The following is a 20300-nucleotide window of genomic DNA, read 5'->3' on the forward strand; positions in this document are numbered from 1 at the left end:
CAGGTAATGAACCTCCGAGTTCTCTGTTACCTTTCTCGGAGCTCGTCTCGCGCGGTTTATCATGGATGCTATTATTAGAACGGACCTCTGGCAACCTGAGAGTGGGCACACGAAGGGTTTCCAAGAACCAAGTACACTCAGACACTTTGGTTTGTCTCCAAAGAATACTCAGATCACTTGTCGTGACAAACACTCCTGACCGTTGAAGGAAGTCGTAACAACTGAGCTATAGGGAAGCCGGGTAGAGGGGTAGGGGTTGAACCCGGGTACATAGTCTCTGGCAAGTGGGTCGCGGGTCGAAAAAGTGCAAACTAGTCTCACAGTCTAGCTTTAGCTCAGTCAGCAAAAACCTGGATTGCGAGATGGTCTAACAATAGAGAAGGAGAATTTTTGGGAGGGGAAGGGGAGAAATGTTTCGCTATTTTCATCGTCACAGGTTTGTACTTGCAAGGAATTAGACCACGGCTTAGTGTTATGGTGTTTAATTAACATCCACTTAATTATTTTTTGTAATTCTGATTCACTGTGAGTAATTCATTCATTTAGAAACTCATTCACTCATGTCCGTCCTCCTGAGTTTCTGTTAATGTGAAGAAAACATTTTAGAGATTGAACACATCGAAATTACAAGCGTTAGAAATGAGAATTTACTATAATGTGTAAATGTACGGAAACTTTGCCTATGTAAGAGTGTTTAAATAGCTCCTTATTCCTTTCCTGCTCACCATTCTGCCAGTTAATCACTTTCAGTTTCGTTCAGGTCGTAGCCCTGCGCATGAGACCATTTGATCATCTGATTTTTGTCGGCGATCAGTCAGTCGATCTGTCTACACACGATGTTGCATCAGTTAATTCTCGTGACATGAGTTAAGCAGCTAAAGCCTTTCCCAGACAGTAAACACGCCCTTTTTCGTTTGTTTTGTCCCCAGATTGTACTCATTCAATAATATAGTCAGTGAGCAAGCTGTTTGGACATGCTCAGTCACGGGTTATTAGAAAAAAAGCTAAGTACAAATGTATTACGGTCGATGAGTAATATTTTATCAATGTTTTATATTCCCATTTCTCAAGTCTCTGTCATTCGGAAACGATCCCTTGTCCGACTGATAAAAGATTTTCATGATTAAGATAGGTCTATTTTTAGGCTGGAGGCTCCCCCCGTGCTGTGTGATTATATTTACCTAAGACAGCAAGTGCGCGCGACGCTGACCTCAGCCGCGGGGCCAAGTAGCGGGATTCCCACTCAACTGGGAATTCCCTGCCTACCGCCTCACTGCGCAGGCGCCAACTTTGGGTTGGGAGAAATTACGACGGTTGTTTGGTTGTTCCGACAGTTTACACTGACGGAGGGCTTTATAGGTACCTTGCCATTCAGTTTTCGCTCCATTTTGTGTTGCAAACGAAAACAAGCATGACCCTGCCGAAACACACAGAAGAAGAAGGAAGCGTGGAAAGTTACCTCGAGGTTGATGGCTGTTCGTCCGCCACCTTTTCGTCTCTGTCTTTTGTTCGTGGACTTCAAACTCTGACAATTTCAGACACCCAGGGTTACCGCAGTCCAGATGAAACGTCGAAGGATGTGATTCTGTTCTCAGAAAGGGATTCTTGTGAACATCGAGTGGCGGCGCCGAGTGAGTCGTCGTCGGGTATAGGCACGCTGGGACTGGGGTCAGTGTGGGACAGTGCAGGTCACATGGCGTTGTCGCCGACTGTCAGCACGGTGGAAGACGACTACGACGACGTTTTCTGCACAAAAGATATTAGCATGGCGATGAATGATATGCCTACAGACAGCAGACATCGACCCAAAAGTGGAATCTGGATGGAGGAACCACCTGACAACTTTCCCGACAAAGATGGAGACACGTGAGTATTTCTCAAGTCAAGAATATTTATTTGCTTTTTAAAAAAAATTTGAATTAATTTTATTTTAAATTATTCTGTCCTAAATAATATTTTTACTTTTCATGTATTTTATTCCAAATGCTACCATGAGTAATATTTTTGAATTTATTTTAATCTATAAATAAGGTGTTTTAGCATGACATGTCGTAATACAAGTCCCATTGTTACAGTCGTGATTTTGTGTTCTGAATTTGAAGTTTTTCGGTTAAAAAAGAGGTTATGTTTCTATAGTAATGAACCTTTCTTGTTGGCAATATCTTTTACATTATTATTAAATTATTAAATAATTAAATGTTACTAAGTAATATTAAATTATGTAGTCAGCTTAGTAAGATTCTTTTATTTAAAATGCTGTCAGGCTCAGTTTAAAACAAAACAGAATGAATGAAATCACAGGTGCACAAAAAGCGTGCTCGTTAGAGATTTCACATGGCCTTGACATTGACCCAGGTTGACCCGTGACATCAGGCTCACGCTAATCTGACGACTCCGGGAATTCCGTACTCACAGCTTGAGTGGCTTTGTAATTAGGTGTGACTCACACACCGTTAATAGCATATAAGTAATGAGTGCATGAATGAAGTCAGAGTCTGTCGTGACAGTTATTATTGTCTCGCACGTCGTGTATACACGCGTTTGTTTGTTGTTTGGGCTTGGGTTTTTGTTTTTTTTTCATTACTTTTCTGTTTGTTCTGTTGGTTAGAGTTATGTTGGTGGAATGTTGGTAAAACAGGCGAACTTGAATGTGAGTTATGACATAAAGTTTAGTGCCAAGTTTAAAATATATAAAAAGAATGATTGGTAGAGAGGTTCGTGATGCTATCTTTACCTGCGTGACAACTGTCAAGAACACCAAGTGTTGTTCTCACGATTTCACAGACAGGACTTGACACTCAGTAGTGTTCTTCCTCCTTCCTCCCTCTCCCATACTTCACTTTGCTGTTACAGAGTCTTGCACCTGGCGGTGCTTCAGGCTGTGGCCCGTCTGTCGGACCTGATGCGCCTGCTGCAGCTGCAGGGCCAAGTGAACTTTCGCAACCGCCTCTTCCAGACGCCCCTCCACATCGCGGTCCTGACGTCGCAGGTCGGAGCCACCGAGGCTCTGCTGGACCTGGGGGCGTCGCTGTCCATGCAGGATTGCCATGGCAACACGCCCCTGCACACCGCCTGCGAGCGCGAGGATGTGCCCACGTTGCTGGCCCTCCTTGGGCGGAGCAAGGGCCGCCCTGATGACAGCGACATCAACAACCTGCGGCAGCAACCGCTGGACCGGCGAAAAGAGCGGTACGACAAGGAGGTCGCGGACGCCCTGACCATCAGAAACTACGAGGGTTTGACCTGCCTGCACATCGCCGTTTTGAACTCTAACCCCAAGATCGTGCACCTGCTTCTAGAACATGGGGCTGACATCAACGCTAAAGTAAGCAATCAGCCCTTTTGAGTTTTGTTTTGTTCTGTTCTGTTTTTTTCCTGTTGCTTTTTCGTTCATGTTTGTTTCGTTTTTTTTTTTTTTGGTTCTTGTTTGTTTCTTATTATTTACTTGTTGTTTTCGTTTTGTTTTGTTTTTTGTTTATTTCTTTTTGTTTCATTTGTTGTTGCTCTTTTTTTAAATGGTATTCTTGTTCTTTTCTTGGTCCTCTAATTGTTGTTCTCTTTCTTTCTTCTTTGTAGTTTTTTCTTCTTCTCTTGAGATTGTTCTTATTCTTCTTTATTCTTGAATCTTCTTCCTTGCCTCCTTTTTACTATATTACATCCTTAAGGGACATATAACTTCTTACCGAAGTTTAAGTGAGAAACTTGTAATCGTCCTTGTGTGTCCCGCAGGATGGAAAGAGCGGCAGGACGGCCCTCCATTTTGCGGTTGAAACAGTGGACATCTCCGACTCACGCATGCTGGAGAAGCTGCTGACCCACCAAGACATCAACGTCGACGCCGCCACCTTCGCTTGCCAGACGGCGCTGCAGCTGGCTCTGGGACGCAAGCGCTTTGACCTTGTTGACCTCCTGCGTGCCCACGGTGGCAGCTGGTCAGATGCTACTCGCGACTCCACGAGCGACAGTTATTCAGATGACGAAATGGTGAGTAGTAAGCAGTCTTTTTTTCCCTTTGTTTCGGAAGCTGAAAATCTTACCAATTTTTTTCTAGTTTTATATAACTTATAATATTGTTATTTCAATTTAGTTTTATCACTAGAGATGGTATTTTATTGGCATGCATGGCGGAATCAGTGTTGTTAGCTTCAGACGGCTCTAACTCCCTCTAGCACTTGAGAAGCATAGTCAGGTTCCATAAGTACCATTCATAAGTACCATCGGATGTCATTTCTCTCATGTTTACCTCGCTAAGCATGATGTGTAAACTTTTGCTGGCAACAGTCTCATTTTCGTCTCTACAGGATCGAGACCAGGAACTTCCCTACGACGACGTCTGCATCGCCGGACAGCCAGTGCTAGTCTCCAGGAGGAGGTAGCGTTCGAGGTTTGCTGTCTTCGTTAACAAAACAAAAAACAGAAACAAAAAACAAAAATAAACATTAGAGTCTGGGCTTTTCCAACGACTTTATATTATACATTTTTGCCATGTTGAGACAAAACTATATCTCTCTTGTGAACCACTCCCTTCCATCTTATTCTCCCATTTACCTCACCCCCACCCCATCATATCACACACCCGAAGAAAGAAAATTTTACATTGTGATTGAAGTGCCTCCGAGCAGATGTTTCTCGCTGAAAGGCAGCAAAATTGTGTGTGTGTCCTATACACGAGCGGCTAGTTCTGTGGAACACATTTGTTTTCGGCAAAAAATCAACAACGGACATCTTTAAACAGAAATAAAAACATGGTTTTAGATCATCGACCTTATTTCTGACTGACATGGTCGTGCTTGTTACAAAGTTTCGAAGTTTATTGCCTGGATTTCTATTGTTAAAATCCAATGATATACGACTGTTACTTTTAATCCACGATGCGCACCCAACGAGGGCACCTAATTAATAAGGAAAATAATGCAGAAAAAGTCTGATTACAAAATATATTCAACTACCTGCTCCAGAGCATGTTTGATTCTATACTCTGGGAGGACCACAGTCTGCCTTTGACTGAAGGATGTACCCCTGACTTTGAGTGATTTGTCAAGAAAACCATGTTTGGGATTGTAAACCTACAACATGTGTGATAATGATATATGTAATGTTTACAAAATATGTGTTTATTGCTGAACATACGTTCATTTATGATATGGGGATGAGGCCCCCACAAATGTACTGTTATGTCAAACTATGTCAGTACAGTTATGTAAATGTATTTTAATACAGCTATGTAAATGTATGTTACTACTTCTGTGTAAACATGTTACTACAGTTATGTAAACAAAGTGACATGAAGATAGTTGAATTTCATGAGATTTTACATGCGAGTAGCACTGCAGTGGCATATGTTAGGGAAAGAAGTGCCTTGTGTTTTTTTTCTGTCAAACTTCATATCCGATCCTACCCCTCGGCGGTCATTTCCCTGATATATCCTCATCTCTGAGTTGTCAAGAACCATCAGTAGATAAAGGAATCAAAAGGAAGCACATCTGGCAATCGGGTAGCATGTTATCAGTCATGTGGGGTGGGTGAGTCAACAGTCATATGTCCCGGAGGGTTGGATGCGTGCGTTGCACTCGTATCTCCTTTACATTCATGTCCTGTACATTTGTGAAAATTTACAGACGCTTTTAAGAAATAGAGGAGAGATACGAACATACATGCAATCTACCTCAAGGACAAGGATTTCCCGTCAATACAGTGTAAGGGGATTTCAGATACCCCGTTAAAGCTCTTGGTTGTTTTTAGACTCCCAGTCGAAATTGTCTGGAATTTTAGCTCCCCACCCACCCTAAATAACAAGTGGATGTCTTTACACCTATGTACAATAATTGCATCATGATCTTTATCCGTAATTCTCTTTTTGTAATTCATGTAAAAAGTATCTCATTGACCATAAATAAAACATTAGTATTGTGCGATATGACCTCCGACCTCGACTCTTTTACGTTTGAAACACCCGATGCCAAATCATTTACATTTTCAGACCTCCCTAAATAAGTTCTCTTTACGCGATTTAGAGGGGGATTTTACACACGTTTCTATGCGATTAACTTATATTGACCAGAAAATCTACATCCAAGATAGCTGTATATCAAACTGAGACCTGTAGGCACAAGTGTCTAGGAGTTGGGCAAATAATCTCGAGCCCCTCTAGGAAGCTTAGGATCCGAAGTTAACAACTGTGAAGTTTGATTTCGGACGAGTAAATGTGGCTATCTTGGGGATGGGTTCTTCTCCATTAATATCTCCTCTACCCTTCATTCATCACAGTTCATTCATCCAACACTGCTCCAATCCGTAGGCGTGCTTCACAGGCCGGTTCGATACCCTTGGCACGCAGTGAACTTGCTCACCCCATCAACTGACCCACGCCTTCGAAAGAAAACGAGGAAAGAGATGGGCTCTGAGAAAAGTTCTCTAATATCTCACTTTCCTAACGACTGAAAGGTTAGCAATTCATTTACAAGTTCCTCTACGGCAGTCTCGGGAGCGGACTGGCTGTGAGGTAGAACAAGCTCGTGTATACTGCATCTCAACACAATAAATAATAAACAGTCCATGATAGACCGTCCTAATTATCCGAGAGCTTCATCAGGTTTTCATAGTGTATATCAACTAGATGACTTTCTCGTAGTATTGTGAAGATTCAATATATATATATATTTTCTCACAGTATTATAGGTTTGACTCTCCAATTCCTTCTGTATCATAATTATGTATCAAATTATTTATTGCAAATTGTCTTGGCGACAGCCTCTGCCAAACATTTTACAGCTTATGGCGGATTTTTCTGTATACAACAGTTTTTTTTTTCTTTTCTTGTGATTATGAACGTTCTACCCTCCCACACCCACCTTTGTCATTTCAACTTTTGTCTTCTGCTTTATTTACACTTATTTATTTATTGCATAATGCCCTTCAGTTCTTAGTAAGAACCGTGTTGTTGGTCTTTCACGTTTATCGTCAAACGTTTATTATTAATGTCTACAGTTTACAATAAACACAGAAATCGTTTGATAACTTTTTGTCTTTTTACTTGACTGCAATTATATTTTTCTTTTCCCTCTTCGCACTTTTAAGAGCTGTAAAGTCGAGACAAAGTACAGTTGGTCTTACATTGTTGTGTCTGCTAGTTAACAATATATATGTTCATAAAAAGATAGACAAAAGGAATATTGTTCTCGGCTTCGTAATTTTTATTTTTATTTATTTATTTTTTGTTCGTGTAATGTACATAGTGGTTGGTGAGATGACATGTTCAGAAACACTCATCTCTGCTTCGACAAACTAAACTGGGGATCGCAAGTACGACATGTCGACATGTACTAAGCTCTCTCCTGATATTGTAATTATTAATTTAATTTAAAATTAATTGACTGCTTCCTCAGCGCTGCTCATCGGCGCGAGAATGCGGACATTAAAGTCTGAAATTCGTCGGCGCTCGCCTCAACTTTCATTAGCTTGCCTGTAGTTGGTGGGGTGACTGGGTGGTGAACAGATGTGTGAACAAAGTGTCTGTGTGCTGACTGTATTTCCGTTTCCCGCGGACTTTCCTGTAGTGTGTATATGTTTGTGATTAAGTCTCTCTTTTTAAAGCCTGACTAACGGTCTCGTGAACGTCTGTGACACATGAGAAATAAATTCCATCCCTCTCACTCGCTCACTGACTCATGCACACACGCACACTACACAACACATACAATGCACACGCATACATACTACATGTACTATATAAACACGCATTATAATACTTGCACACCCGTAATACACACACCCAAACACACATAACACACGGGCACACACACACACAGAGGTTAACATGTTAATCAAGAGTTCAACACTACAGTTTGCTAGCGACTGCTGAGTGGGTGGGGCAGTGCTCATGACTCAAGCGGGTGGCCTCTTGTCGGTTGTGTGACAGGTGTCAATCAACTTAAGGATTTGAGTAAGACTTTGAGTACACGAGTGCTCACAAGCCACGAGTGTGAGCTGCCGAGCTGACGTTTATGTACATATTGACAAGAATACCCCGACATATATTTATGTAACACCTTTGCCGTCTGTTGTAACCGTTGGCTTTCAACCGGGTTATTTTCCCCACCACCACCACCACCACCACACATACAGCAGGAAGTCGACGTCGTTGTTAAAAATATTCCTGGCTGACGGAGTTATATCGTGTGTGTGTGTGGAGGTGACATTATCAGACCCTCCTGTCGTCTGCAGTCAGCGTGGGTCTCACCAAAATGACTCACAGGCGCTCGCGATGACAAAGAATAAAAGAGTAACACAATATCTACTCCTTTATTTCTGTGAATGTTGGTATACTGGGCACCGAGTCACGTGCTGTATGTAAAATACATATGTGTCGCATTATGGCACAAAAAAAAAAAAATAAATAAAGAATGCGCCATAGGAAGCAGAATGGTGGGAAACAAGAAATACATGTGTATAATAAGGGTAACCAGGCATTAAAGACAACACTTGTCTTACATCCACCTCCGTCTTTATGACCAAAAAACAAAAAACAAAAAAAAAAACAAAAAACAAAAAAAGAAAAAAATAAAGAAAAAAAAATTAAGTAGGTGTAAGAGAATGTAAGGAAGCTAATAGTACGCATGCATCATCATTTGACCACAAACATATTTCAGACATAGTAGAAAGAACAGAAGGCATTACAGTAGTCGTAGTCTGACAACAAAATAAGGTATCTTTATGCTCGCCTATGTCATACATTATTACTATTATTGCCTGCCTCTTGTCTCTAGGGTATTGAGCTTGCCTCCGCTTGAGTAAATGCATGATAGTTATTATTATTTACCAGGAGCTTGCTTGTGAAGCACTCACACGTCTACAAAATTCTGTTTTAGAAATATGAATGGAGAACCCTGTTTTCGCTATACAATGTTATGTACTTCATCATTTACGAGGGGAAAAACAAACAAAGCTGCGGCCAAGTCTGCCACTAAGGTAGGAAGCCTGTTCATGTGGATTACGACGAACTGTCAACAGCAACATTTAGCGACTTTATCTACAAAGCGGAAGTTAGGGAAATATTGTAGTGTCAGCTTAGTCCAGTCATATAAAAATAAGTTAGTAGTAGGAAACTATGATAACCACAGGAAATAAACATCAGAGATATTCTAGTTTATTTAGCTTATAAAGGTATTTCAATCTTCTTCCTTGGTTACATAGAAATTCAAATATTTCGTTTCTGAATTTCCGATTCCTGAAATTTACCATGAAGCTGATGTAACTCTTCGAGAGTGTGATTTGTGTCTGCAGTAACAGCTTGCCAGAACTGAAATGTGTAAAATAAAATAAAATAACGGCTTACGCGACGTACTAATTTCCGAAATACTGTGAAGATATTATGTCATTATGTTGTGTGTGTGTGTGTGTGTGTGAGAGAGAGAGAGATTAAACAATAATCATGACGATGAAGATGATTAAGGTGATGATCATCAGCACTTAGAACTTAAGATAGAAAGTGAAAATAAAACGAATCCAGTCATGTTATACTACGTATAATTATTTAATACAATTATAGCGACAACAAATAACAATCATCACCATCTTCATTAGTTAGAATAGCAACACTAGTACAATACCAGCGCGCGCGCGTGTGTGTGTGTGTGTGCTTGTTTTATCCTGGCCACTTATAAACTTGTGTCTTTAATTTGAATGTGTGTCCAGTATGCACATTGTGTTAATGCACACATGCACCTTCCTCACTTGAGAACAAGAGACTATATTAGTTGGGAAGAAGGCTCCCTCCTCTGGCATCCAGGTCTGCTGGCCTGAAACCCAACTCTCTGTCTCTCACCTGCGCCGCGGCTATTTTTAGATAACAGTAGCACCTCGCAGCCTCCCCCATCCGTCTTTGCTGCTGCAGTGTATGCTGCAGGTACACAGCACATTTCGTTACACGAGGTTATTTATCTCAACCATCATTATCATCACCACCACCAGCAACAGGCCGACTCGCCGGGGTGTCCACTTTACTGTCGGTGACTCCTACTGCAACCAGTTTCGTGACATTTCTTGCTCGGCATTACCGTTTATTAAAAGTGAACCCTCGACAGAGATCCTGGGAAAGGACTGCCAAGGTCGAAGAGTCTAACAAACTTGTGTATACAGAGTAAGTTCTGCAACCATTCCTGCCGGCATATCTACAGTAGGCTGAGGTACGTGCGTGTGTGTGTGTGCGCGTGCGTGCGTGCGTGCGCTTTGTGTGTACTTTGTGTGAGTGTGTGTGTGTGATCACAGCTTTCCCATATCGCAGGCTCTGATTATTCACGTGTGGTCATGCATTTAAGAAACATCCTCTTTGTTTCTCCCTTCCTCTCTCTTTCTCAAAACTGTGTACGTGCGAGTGTGCGCGCGTGTGTGTGCGTGTGGAGCGTTAATGCACGTTAAGATGTAATGAATAATATATTTGTTTATGTATGGAGAATGTAATTTATGCAGAGGTGTGCGTAAAGCGTAAAATTCAGATTTATTTTTGCTGTACTTGGGTGTTTCAAGGGGAAGACAGACCCCCGTCTTCCGTCTTACCTACAGGTACAGTGATGTCTCGTGATAACCACCCACGCGTTGGTTTTCAGTGTCAAGTGCAGACAGCACAGCATCCGCATTTCATGATAACCGATTGGCTTCCCTTAACAAAACCCCTCACTACTTGCCTGAACTTGAGAGGTGTCCATTATTACCATCATACGACTACCGCTAACTTTGTCTCGGGTATGTCGGGCATGCAAATGTCGCATAATGTGGAGTAGTATGTATGAGACAGTCGGGTCAAAGCCAACAGGTGCACCACTCTAAGGTCGGCACGAAGCTAGATGGTGATAACAAAGACGCCAGCCACGACCATCTGACATCGCAGTTTGATCGCGCTACTCCTATCCACATCCTCTTTCTTCCCCAAACTCATCAAAGCTTGGCCAACGGAGGGAATTTCTTGACAAGAAGACTAATAATATTGCAGCATCGCTATAAATGCACACGATGCAATAACATCCGGGCTTTTTCTGCGAGAATTCTGAGTAGACGACAGGTACGCCCTCTACTGGTCTGTACCTCCCGTAGCTCCTGCTGAGCTGTACTTGTCTACCTGTAACTCGTTTTAGAGGTGGCGACAGCGAGGAGAACATGGTTGAAAGAGGAAGTCGTCAGCACTGAGTGGGTATTGGGGGACTTTCATTGGCGACATCATTGTGGGTAGTCCCCGGTGTGACATGCGCTGGCAGCACGGATGCTCTCTCTCCCTTTCTCTTCTGTTTCACGGAATTAGTGCAGAAGGTGCGTCAGGGATGGGGTGTGGGAGGGAGGCAATGATGCAGTAGAGTGGGTAGAAACGAGATACTCAAAAATGATTTGCCAGACGCTGAAACAGAAATTCACTGGTGGAGCATTTTTAGTTCTAGAGGAGAGCAGTAATTGTTACAAGTCACAATCTCTTTCTTACAATCCTGCCAGGCTAACCGCAGAAAGTGCTCTCCTCTTATGCCTATGTATTATATATCTATGAAGTTACTCTTTACACGTGACTTTATTCGCTCGCACTGACTTGCTGTGTACAATTTTATGTGTACATTCAGCATTATGTAGAAATACACATATTAATGAACCAGTCTGACCACCTACTGACAGTTTAGCCTGCACACACTCACGCACCCTCTCTCTCTTTCTTTATGTGATAAACGGATCCTGAGGCCACTTTTGTGACCATTGATCATGGTTCTGACTAACATCTTTCCCAGAATGTCAGAAGACAGTATTAACGGGAACTTGTAGCCCACTCCTGACTCCCACACAGAGAGAAAAAGCCCAGACGTGCCCGACACACCTCAAAACTCGTTTTGCTCTAAATAGCAGGCGTCCTTCTGGCTCAGGGGAGGGCAAAGTATGGCCCGCGGGTCTTTGGACCGGCCTGTCTGCCAAACTGTGAACTGCACTTGTTTTCATTTTCTTTTATTCAGCCTAGGTTAATTAGATTGAAATTTAATTTATCAAGTACAATAGCTCTAGAAATCTGCAGTCCGTAACATTTTAATACAAAGTACAAAGATAAAAAAATAACACAGCTGACATCTTTGATGGAGTCGTTAGAGAGCATTGGGGGCGGCTGCCTTCAAAGGAAGAGCTATTTTTAAAGTTTTATTGTGAGCGAATTCAAAAAGCTTTACTTTGCACTATATGTTTGGTAAGTGAACAGCATTATGGACTCATTTGTTGTCCATTCCATTATCACTAGGTGTGTCGTGTAGTCACCTGTGGGTTTTGTGTATTTTACTTGCCCCACGCATAGCTTAGAATTTTTAGACAGGCTCGAAAAAGAAACCTTTGCCCCCCGACATTGCGCCAAAGGAGGGGTCCACTCAACTCTTCCTGCATCCTATTTGCTGAAAATTATAAAAGTGATTATAATAGTGAGCATTGCCAGAACATTCTGGTGAACTGAATCAACTTTGAATCAACTATTTCGGCGTCCTATAGCAAGCAGTCGACATTGCGCGGAGTGACTAAACACCCTCACCTACTCCCGCCACCGCCACCCCACTCAAAAACAAACAAACAAACAAATAAAAAAAAAAGGAAGTCGAGCATCCGTAAATTTTGCTAGAAAACTAAGTGCAGTCTGGAGGAGTCCCGCGTGATGTCGGGCGGTTAGCGGCCTGCGATTTACACGCGCATCGTGATGAGGTCGCCGTGCCCCTGGTCACATGGCGTCAGTGCGCACTGCACATGCGTCACCATGTGCACTTAGCAAACTTCACAAATCGACATGTTGCCAAACTTCCCGAGAATATTCTGCGGAACATCTTCATCTGCTTAACAATTTTGAAGGAAAGAAAACCTCCCCCAACCACCACCGCTACCAATGGAAGTTAGTAACAAGAATCTGGCATATAGTCAATGGTTTTCAATGTGGTATGTTGTCAAAGACAAACAAATAATAAAAACTTGTTCAAAATCTATTTAAAAATAAATATAGACATATTTTTCTGAAAAAAACTATTGATAGTAATCGTGTCTATATCTGGGACCTCTCATCGATGGGACCTGTGCCTACAGCTCGAGCCTCTGATGGGCCTGTAGCAGCTCCTTGATGACTGACTGTATGTGGCGCCGGTCTGCGTGCCGTGAAGTACAAACACGTTGTCATAGTAACGCAAAGTAGCAGAAGCTGACAGATGTTAAAAAACAAACAACCAAGCAAACAGTGCAGAACCCAGAAAAGGCAACACCTACACCTACACCTACTGAGAAAATCACACACAGCACTTTCAATGATCTAGACTTAGCGCTGCCGCCTGCCGCCTGCCGCCTGCCGCCAGCCGCTGCTGCGCCACCAGACGGCTACACATGAAGCATCTTGCTTTGATGACACTGCATGAAATGATTTCCTTCTCGGCTGGAACTTTTTCCATTACTGTGATCGTTCCATCCCCGGATTACAACCTCTTTTTCCCTCCGATCTCCACTGTTCAGACGCTCTATGAATTATACAAGAGGTACACAAAATTCATGTAAAAAGCGCACACACAGCAGGTTTGTGCACACACACACACGCACGCACAAAGGGATATAATTATCGATATAAATAGAGAAATAAGATCGTAAAGAAACGAAAGGAAACGGGAAATACAAATTTAAAAATGATAGACAGAGAGACAGAAAAACGAGTAAATGATTGACATCATGGTCAGGTGCTAACATCTCCGGGTTCTGTAGGTCTCACGGTGAGCAGACACCAAAACCGCACGCGCCAGACAGTCGCTGGGAGTGCGCATGCGCCCATTCATGCACGTGCACACGCTGCGCCTAGTCGTGACGTCAGCACGGGGTTCCCAGCAGTTTCCCATGAGCCCACACACATTTTTTCTACCTACGTCTGCCATGAGCGATCTTTCGATCGGATCCAAATCACCGTAGTGAGACTGGGGAAGGAGAAACCCCCACCGACAACCGTTTAATCCCCCCCAACGCCCTTTTCTGGCCTCCCCATCCTTTCGTGCTTCCTCTGCCAAGCCCAAGGTGATGATCACCTCTGTAACAAACCGTTCAAGCCCATCTGTAACAGACTACCGGTAGACACGTGGGACGAGATGTGAGAAAACATTGATGGATGCTCACAAAATGCTTCATCCTAGCAAGACCTGAAACTACGAACTACGTAGCCATTCGATTCTCTCTTGATTCAGACTTCTTCTTTGTAATCTGTTTTTGTGTGTATACAAGAATGTTGCTCATGGCTCACCTGCGTTGATGTCTGACGCTAACTCCTTAAACTGTGGTTATATTGTTCACTTTCGGTGACGGTGACCACAATCTCTCTGTTTTTCTTCAATATCGTCTCAGATTCCACTGTTGTTCAAGTTTGTCATGTGTAATTAATTCATCTCCAATTTCTTCCGTGTAGTAGATTTTCTTCTTTCATTTTGGAGCCACCGGTAATATCCCAGAACAGAGACAACGAACAATAAAGGTAAACATGCTCCGAAGCAACTTACCATAACCACACCTAACCTACAGCCTTCTTGTCAAATTCGGTGAGGTTCCGACAAACAATGGGGACTCACAAAGTATCAGAAAGAACCACATAATCATAAACACACAAACATTGCCAAACATCTCCTTTATCACACAATCTGTTTCCTTAGTCGTCTCATGTAATATGTTGTTTTTTGGTTTTTTTTCATTGAGCCATTGGGCCAAATTGCATTACTTAAATAACAATTCTTCTTTCACTTATTGTACGTCAAAGAAAGATAATTCGTCGCTCCCGTAAAGCTGGCTTCAGTCCCTTTCAGCCTCCTTAACGAAGGAACTAATTGTTAACTCTTAAACTCTTAACTAATGGCTATGCCTGAACCGACGAGTCTTCTATTCCATTACTCTTACATCCTGATTTCTTACTTTCAACCGAGTGGAATTCATCTTAAGGTTGTGAACATGGAATTATGTGGAGAAGGCACACACAAAAACTGAATTTCTAGAAAAATAAAGCTTCTCAATTCTCAAAGCACAAAACTCTCAACAACATCCGCCTCCTGTGAAGGCATAAAAGTTACTCCCCCATCTTCCACCTCAAGGAATATGTTTTGCAGCATGACCGCCTGAAATGTTTGAACCCGGAACTATGACATCAACTTCTTGCTGTTAATAAATTGGCAGATTGTCAATAACGGTAGCTAGTGCACTAGTAAAACTCTTATCTATCACAAACATGATGATACTTTTAAGGTAAAGGTTTAAATCTTGTCTCAATGTGCGCTTTCTGGACGCGAGATAGGTTTTATCACACGTCTGACATTGGGTATTTTTCTGTAGGTACCCCAGTTTTCACACCCCTTCCCCCATGGTGGAAAATGAAGTCATGGCGGAAGTACTTTCTTATCATTATATAAACCAACAAACCAACCATTTTCTTCCTTCTAGGTACCACGTGAATAGGAATAACTGCTGCAAAATTACTTCCTTGCTTAAAAACACTGTGATTACTGAAAATTCACTGAGCTGTCGAATGCTGTGTAAAACTACTGCCTTGGTAACAAGAACTCATCCGCTTGTCGCGTGAAAGTAATCACATCGAGCCTTCGCAACCATCTCTTGCAAAATATTAGCTGGCATCTTGTTTATCTTCAGACGACATTTAACCAAATTAGTGCAGCTGTTCCTATTTTTAAAAGACTACTTCAATGTTATGACTCTTCACTGCGAAATCGGAATATCTAAGGGAGGCAACAGCTTAAATCATGAAAAGTTTATTATGTCCCTTTATCTCCTTTGGACTCCGGTATCGCTGCACTGGGTTTCTCTCTGATTTTGAGTCGGATGTATATGTATTATGGAAAAAACATGTCTCCAGCAGATGTAAAATGGCCCCCCTCAAAATCCAATAGCGTATATATTGCTCTCATATTGCTTCCACGGAGCAAATACATGCTTAAAAATAACAAATATTGTGATGGCCTGTAATAAATAGGCGAGAAGGGATGTCGTGTAAATGTAAGAACACGGTAATAAATAACAGCTGGTTTCACACGTTCACTGGAAACGATAATCGTTTAAAAATTATCTACTTCATTAAAAATATTTGCGTTAATTTTGTGGCAATTTCGCTACCATTATGCATCAACTCAATTCATTTTTACATCGTATTATACGAGTTAAATGTATTATTTAATTTCTTACTTTTATTTTCATTGCCCGTGTACCATGGGTTGGTGCATAAGTGTGTTTTGTGTATCAAAGCATGTTATTGTTAGCTAGTGCTGTTGTTGCTTACACAACGAGGACAGGTAAAGTCACGCTCAAATGAGTTCATCACCATGGCACCGCTTGCCGCTTTCTAAGGCTTGTTTTGTCTGCAACCATTCATCCTTACCGAAGGAGGTGGGCTGGAATTTCCAACTTTCTGTTCAATAAGATTGAGGATGCTTGAAAGCAAATCCAAGGCACTGAAACGTTTCGTTGATGAGTTAGAATTCGATAAGAAAACAGTTTTTTGCAGCTGAAAGAATCTGTCATTTGGTGACAAAGTTTGAGTATGATTATGTCCTACATGTACAATATTAAAAGACGCAAAAGATACAACTAAATGAAGTAAAAATACCCCAAAAAACAAGAAAACAATCCTGAGTCATTCACCATCCTTCCCCGTTCTTTTATTTTTCTCTTTCCAGTCATCAAGTAATGAAATGTTAATATAATAACAAATAGTAAAAAAAGAAACATAAAGCGTTGTCTCCAGATGATGATGATGATGATGCAGATATGGATTGGAGATTACTGTGGCTGCTGGCACTGGGCAGAGAACCAGACACGGACTACGTTCCCCCCTACGTGGCGTCCCTCATCTTCTTTTTCATCAACATGGCCACCGGCGTGGTTCAGCGCGCGCTCACGCGCCTCCTGGTGCCTGTCAGCGTGCGCGGCCACGTGCTGGACTTCTTGTGTACCATGGAGGCGTGTGCCTACTTCTTCGAAAACAACTTCGTGGTCAAGCACTATGGCAACTTCTGGCTGGCGGTGGCCATCATTGGCCAGCTCTACGTCTGCAGCAGGACTTTCGGTGACGGCTTCGACAGTCCAGTGAAAGCGTTTCATGAATGGCTGTTAGGTAATTCGCTACTGTTTTCACAGCTGCATTATCCTGAAGCTTCCAAGAGCAAAATAATTCTGGCATTAGACAAAAAACGCTTTCCGAAAAGTTGTGCACAAATTCACAGAAATTTGAGCTCAACAGATTTGACAACCAGCAGGAATTATCTATATCATCCAAGTTACCCTGAAAAGATTTCCAAATATGTCACTTGTATGCAGATTGTTTTCTGACCAAAAAACTAATGGCGTCTCTCAAACAGGTTGAAAGTAGCATATAAAGGTTATATCCGGTTTCTTATATTGAAATGTACTCTAAAAGAACTCTTACATTTTGTAAAAGTAATCAATCTGTGCTTAATGCATTTGAACGACCCAGTCATGTTTGATATTTGTTGATGTGTGCCTATTTAATTGTTGTTTTTCTCTGTATGTCCGCTTCTGATGTTACTCCGTAGGTCATTTGTCCTGGAGGCTGGCCGTCGTGAAGATAGCAGTAATGTCATTGGCTGGCCTGGCATCCTATCGCCTTGCTCGGCTCATCTGGTCCTTGGACCTCATCGAAGATCACCACGAGCGCTTTTACGAGGTGGATTGTTCCAGCGACCTGGAGGTGACCTTGCTGACTGGAATGATAATCGAAGGTGCAGCCACCCTGAGTGATACGTGGCTAGGGCTCCAGACCGTCTCCTCCCTGGGCCTTCTGGACGAGTTTATCAAGTACCTCAACGCAGCGCTCATGATCGTCTATGGTCAGTCGGAGACGAGAGGATGTGTGTTTGCCTGGGAGTATGGGTGGAGATGATGGTGTGTGTGTGTGTGTGTGTTCCTCTGTGTATGCATTCGTTAAGGCGTGTGTGTGTTGGTGCTTGCCTGTAAATTCCACAAAGCAGGTCTATCTTCTAACTTCTGGTCTCCGTTGGTCTTCATACAGGACTTCACACAACGGGAATGTACTTCAACCCAGCCATGGCGTCCGGCCACACGCTGGGGTGTGGGAGCACCCGGTACTGGGAGCACTTCGTCGTCTACTGGGCCGGTCCTTTCCTCGGATGCTTTCTCGCCACATTGTGTGACCGTCTGCTCCACGTCGATGTCACCAAGCTCCGGGAGTCGTCTGCTCGAGATAAAAAGGACTAAGCGACAGATAGGAGCTACCGCTCCATGTACCCGTGCACTTTTGTTGTGAAAGACAACCACCTAGAGGTCAGGCCTTATATTCTTGCTCTTCCTTCGTAGCAGCTACAGTCATCCTGAGCGATCCTGAGAGTGCAGTTATGTTCCTGAGCTGCCCAAGTGAATTTTTTCCTGGGGACCCAGAATTAGTTACTGGCAGCCTTTCTCCCAAGCATGTTGATTATTCCAGTCCTCTGCACAGACGGAAACGTCTTGGGTTTGATTTATTGGTACTGCGTGTTCTGTGATATCTATTTTTAATGTCGAACCCATTGGGTTCTGTTTCAACTACCTGCTAGTCCCTAAATAAATCAGTTGATGAATAAAGCAATAAGTATAACACATACTGTTGAGTGATCGCTCATTCGTATAGAGAGTGCGTTTGCTCGTTTGTCAGTGTGCATCTGTACAAGAGCGCATGATGATATCCATTCATATGGGCCTGTACGAAATATATTAATACATTTGTGCACTGTTGTTTCTCTTGCCATTCTTTCTTTCTCTCTCTCAACACCCACTCTCTGTATGTCCATTCCACACGTTTGTATACGACTCAAAACAATTCAAAGGTCGCAGCAGCAGCGACCTGGAGATGTAAATACAACTGAGGATGAAAATTACAACTTCGTCTATCGCTCCTTTCTCTCAAACAGTCTACTTCGCCACACAATCACAATCTCACTGCCTCTTCCTTGTTTTATGTCAGAAGACTATAACCATCTGTTTCAAGTTATCGAGGAGATGTACAAGAACTCAAGCAATATATAGTGCTCCTGAACAACTAACTAGAAGACAAAAAGAGATGGCAGGGTGCTCTTTCTCTTGCATATAATATTGAATACTTTCTATGAGAAAATCATGCAAAAATTTCTCCATGAGCAGGCCTGACAAGAGGTGGGGAGACAGGAGGGTCTGGTGTACCAGGGCCCGCGGCTGTGAAGTGGGGCCCGGCATTGGACAGTGGGGCGACTCACACGTTGCAATAAACTGCATTTTGAGGGTTTAAGAGCCTTGCAGTCGGCCTGCTCGGGGCCTAGAACCAAGCTTTGAAAGGGAAGGATGCTGTTCTATTCCGAACAAAAACTTTCCTGACCTAGACTGCATAGAGTGTACCAGTCAGATTGCTGGAATATGGTAGGGTCTCTTTTACTTTAAAATTTCAACTTCTAAATAGAATCGTAGTCTGGGATAAAAGATTTTTTGATACTGATATCGATGAAGGCTAAATTACCCATTGTTATCAAGCCCATCCAGATTCCACGAGCAGGGATAAGTCCAAAGAATCGTTTACTGAAGCTGCTAGCGGACAGTAGAATTACTTCAACACTTCTAATACCTGAGAGTCAAAGTGTGCAAAGATGGCCCCTCCACGGCTGAAATCACATCAGAATGTCAACATGACAGTATCACTGGCCACACTAAACATCTTTGGCAAATGTAGCCCCATCAGCTTTGCTGCCAAGTACCAATTGTACAAGTCCCTCGTAGAACTTGATGACACAAAAAGATCCAGAGTTTCAAGATTAAGTGCATGAAAAATTTGTTGCAAATTTCTCTTCTTGAACACAACACCAAAGACTTTCCACAAAGGGCAGTCATCTCCCGGGTAGGCACATAATACCTCCTGGTAACAATAAAATAAAACAATGGTGTCTGGTTTGGTCTTGTAACTGACTATCTAATACCATTGTTCATGACACCTTTTAGGAAGGCCAACGTGAGTTGACAAAGACAAAAAAATCCCGCTTGCGGATATAAGAACAGGCAATGTCACTTCTCTTTGGAGAACCTTGTTTCCGCTCAGTCTCCCAGACGAGCAGCACAGGTCAAGGAACTGAACCAAACTGAGACCTTAGAATATATGATCTAATATGCTCACCAAAGACAGTCGACTTTAAAACCACTAACGCCTCTACTATTTTGAATAGTATATTTCCAAGACTTCCTGCAGAGTGGTTATCACAGCTGGAACGGAAGCGGATGTCGTGTGGGGGAGTGGGTGCGATGAATTGTTA

General features: G+C 42.5%; 2 protein-coding genes across 3 annotated transcripts; both read left to right on the forward strand.

Annotated features, from left to right (window-relative positions):
• Window positions 1-1106: 1106 nt before the first annotated feature.
• LOC112564992 (NF-kappa-B inhibitor alpha-like) lies at window positions 1107-8560 on the forward strand. Its single transcript, XM_025240199.1, has 4 exons — window positions 1107-1866; window positions 2854-3325; window positions 3730-3984; window positions 4302-8560. The coding sequence occupies exons 1-4, from the start codon at window positions 1412-1414 to the stop codon at window positions 4374-4376; spliced, it is 1257 nt and encodes a 418-aa protein (XP_025095984.1). The 5' UTR covers window positions 1107-1411; the 3' UTR covers window positions 4377-8560.
• A 1284-nt stretch (window positions 8561-9844) lies between these two features.
• Window positions 9845-18625, forward strand: LOC112565274 (aquaporin-11-like). 2 transcript variants are annotated; one of them, XM_025240639.1, is made up of 4 exons: window positions 9845-10138; window positions 16781-17128; window positions 17568-17861; window positions 18044-18625. In XM_025240639.1, the coding sequence occupies exons 2-4, from the start codon at window positions 16783-16785 to the stop codon at window positions 18247-18249; spliced, it is 846 nt and encodes a 281-aa protein (XP_025096424.1). In that variant the 5' UTR covers window positions 9845-10138; window positions 16781-16782; the 3' UTR covers window positions 18250-18625. The 2 variants fall into 2 exon arrangements, with proteins under 2 accessions (XP_025096424.1, XP_025096423.1); XM_025240638.1 differs by having other exon boundaries at window positions 9848-10184.
• The last annotated feature ends 1675 nt before the right edge of the window (window positions 18626-20300 follow it).

This window comes from Pomacea canaliculata, linkage group LG5, assembly GCF_003073045.1.
Source record: "Pomacea canaliculata isolate SZHN2017 linkage group LG5, ASM307304v1, whole genome shotgun sequence".
In the NCBI taxonomy this organism is placed as follows: domain Eukaryota; kingdom Metazoa; phylum Mollusca; class Gastropoda; order Architaenioglossa; family Ampullariidae; genus Pomacea; species Pomacea canaliculata.

Coding starts and splice junctions, on each gene's coding strand:
- LOC112564992 (XM_025240199.1), top strand. CDS start 1,412: ATGACCCTGCCGAAACACACAGAAGAAGAAGGAAGCGTGGAAAGTTAC. Junction 3,326..3,729: donor GGGCTGACATCAACGCTAAA/GTAAGCAATCAG, acceptor TGTGTCCCGCAG/GATGGAAAGAGCGGCAGGAC. Junction 3,985..4,301: donor GTTATTCAGATGACGAAATG/GTGAGTAGTAAG, acceptor TCGTCTCTACAG/GATCGAGACCAGGAACTTCC.
- LOC112565274 (XM_025240639.1), top strand. CDS start 16,783: ATGGATTGGAGATTACTGTGGCTGCTGGCACTGGGCAGAGAACCAGAC. Junction 17,129..17,567: donor GTTTCATGAATGGCTGTTAG/GTAATTCGCTAC, acceptor GTTACTCCGTAG/GTCATTTGTCCTGGAGGCTG. Junction 17,862..18,043: donor AGCGCTCATGATCGTCTATG/GTCAGTCGGAGA, acceptor GTCTTCATACAG/GACTTCACACAACGGGAATG.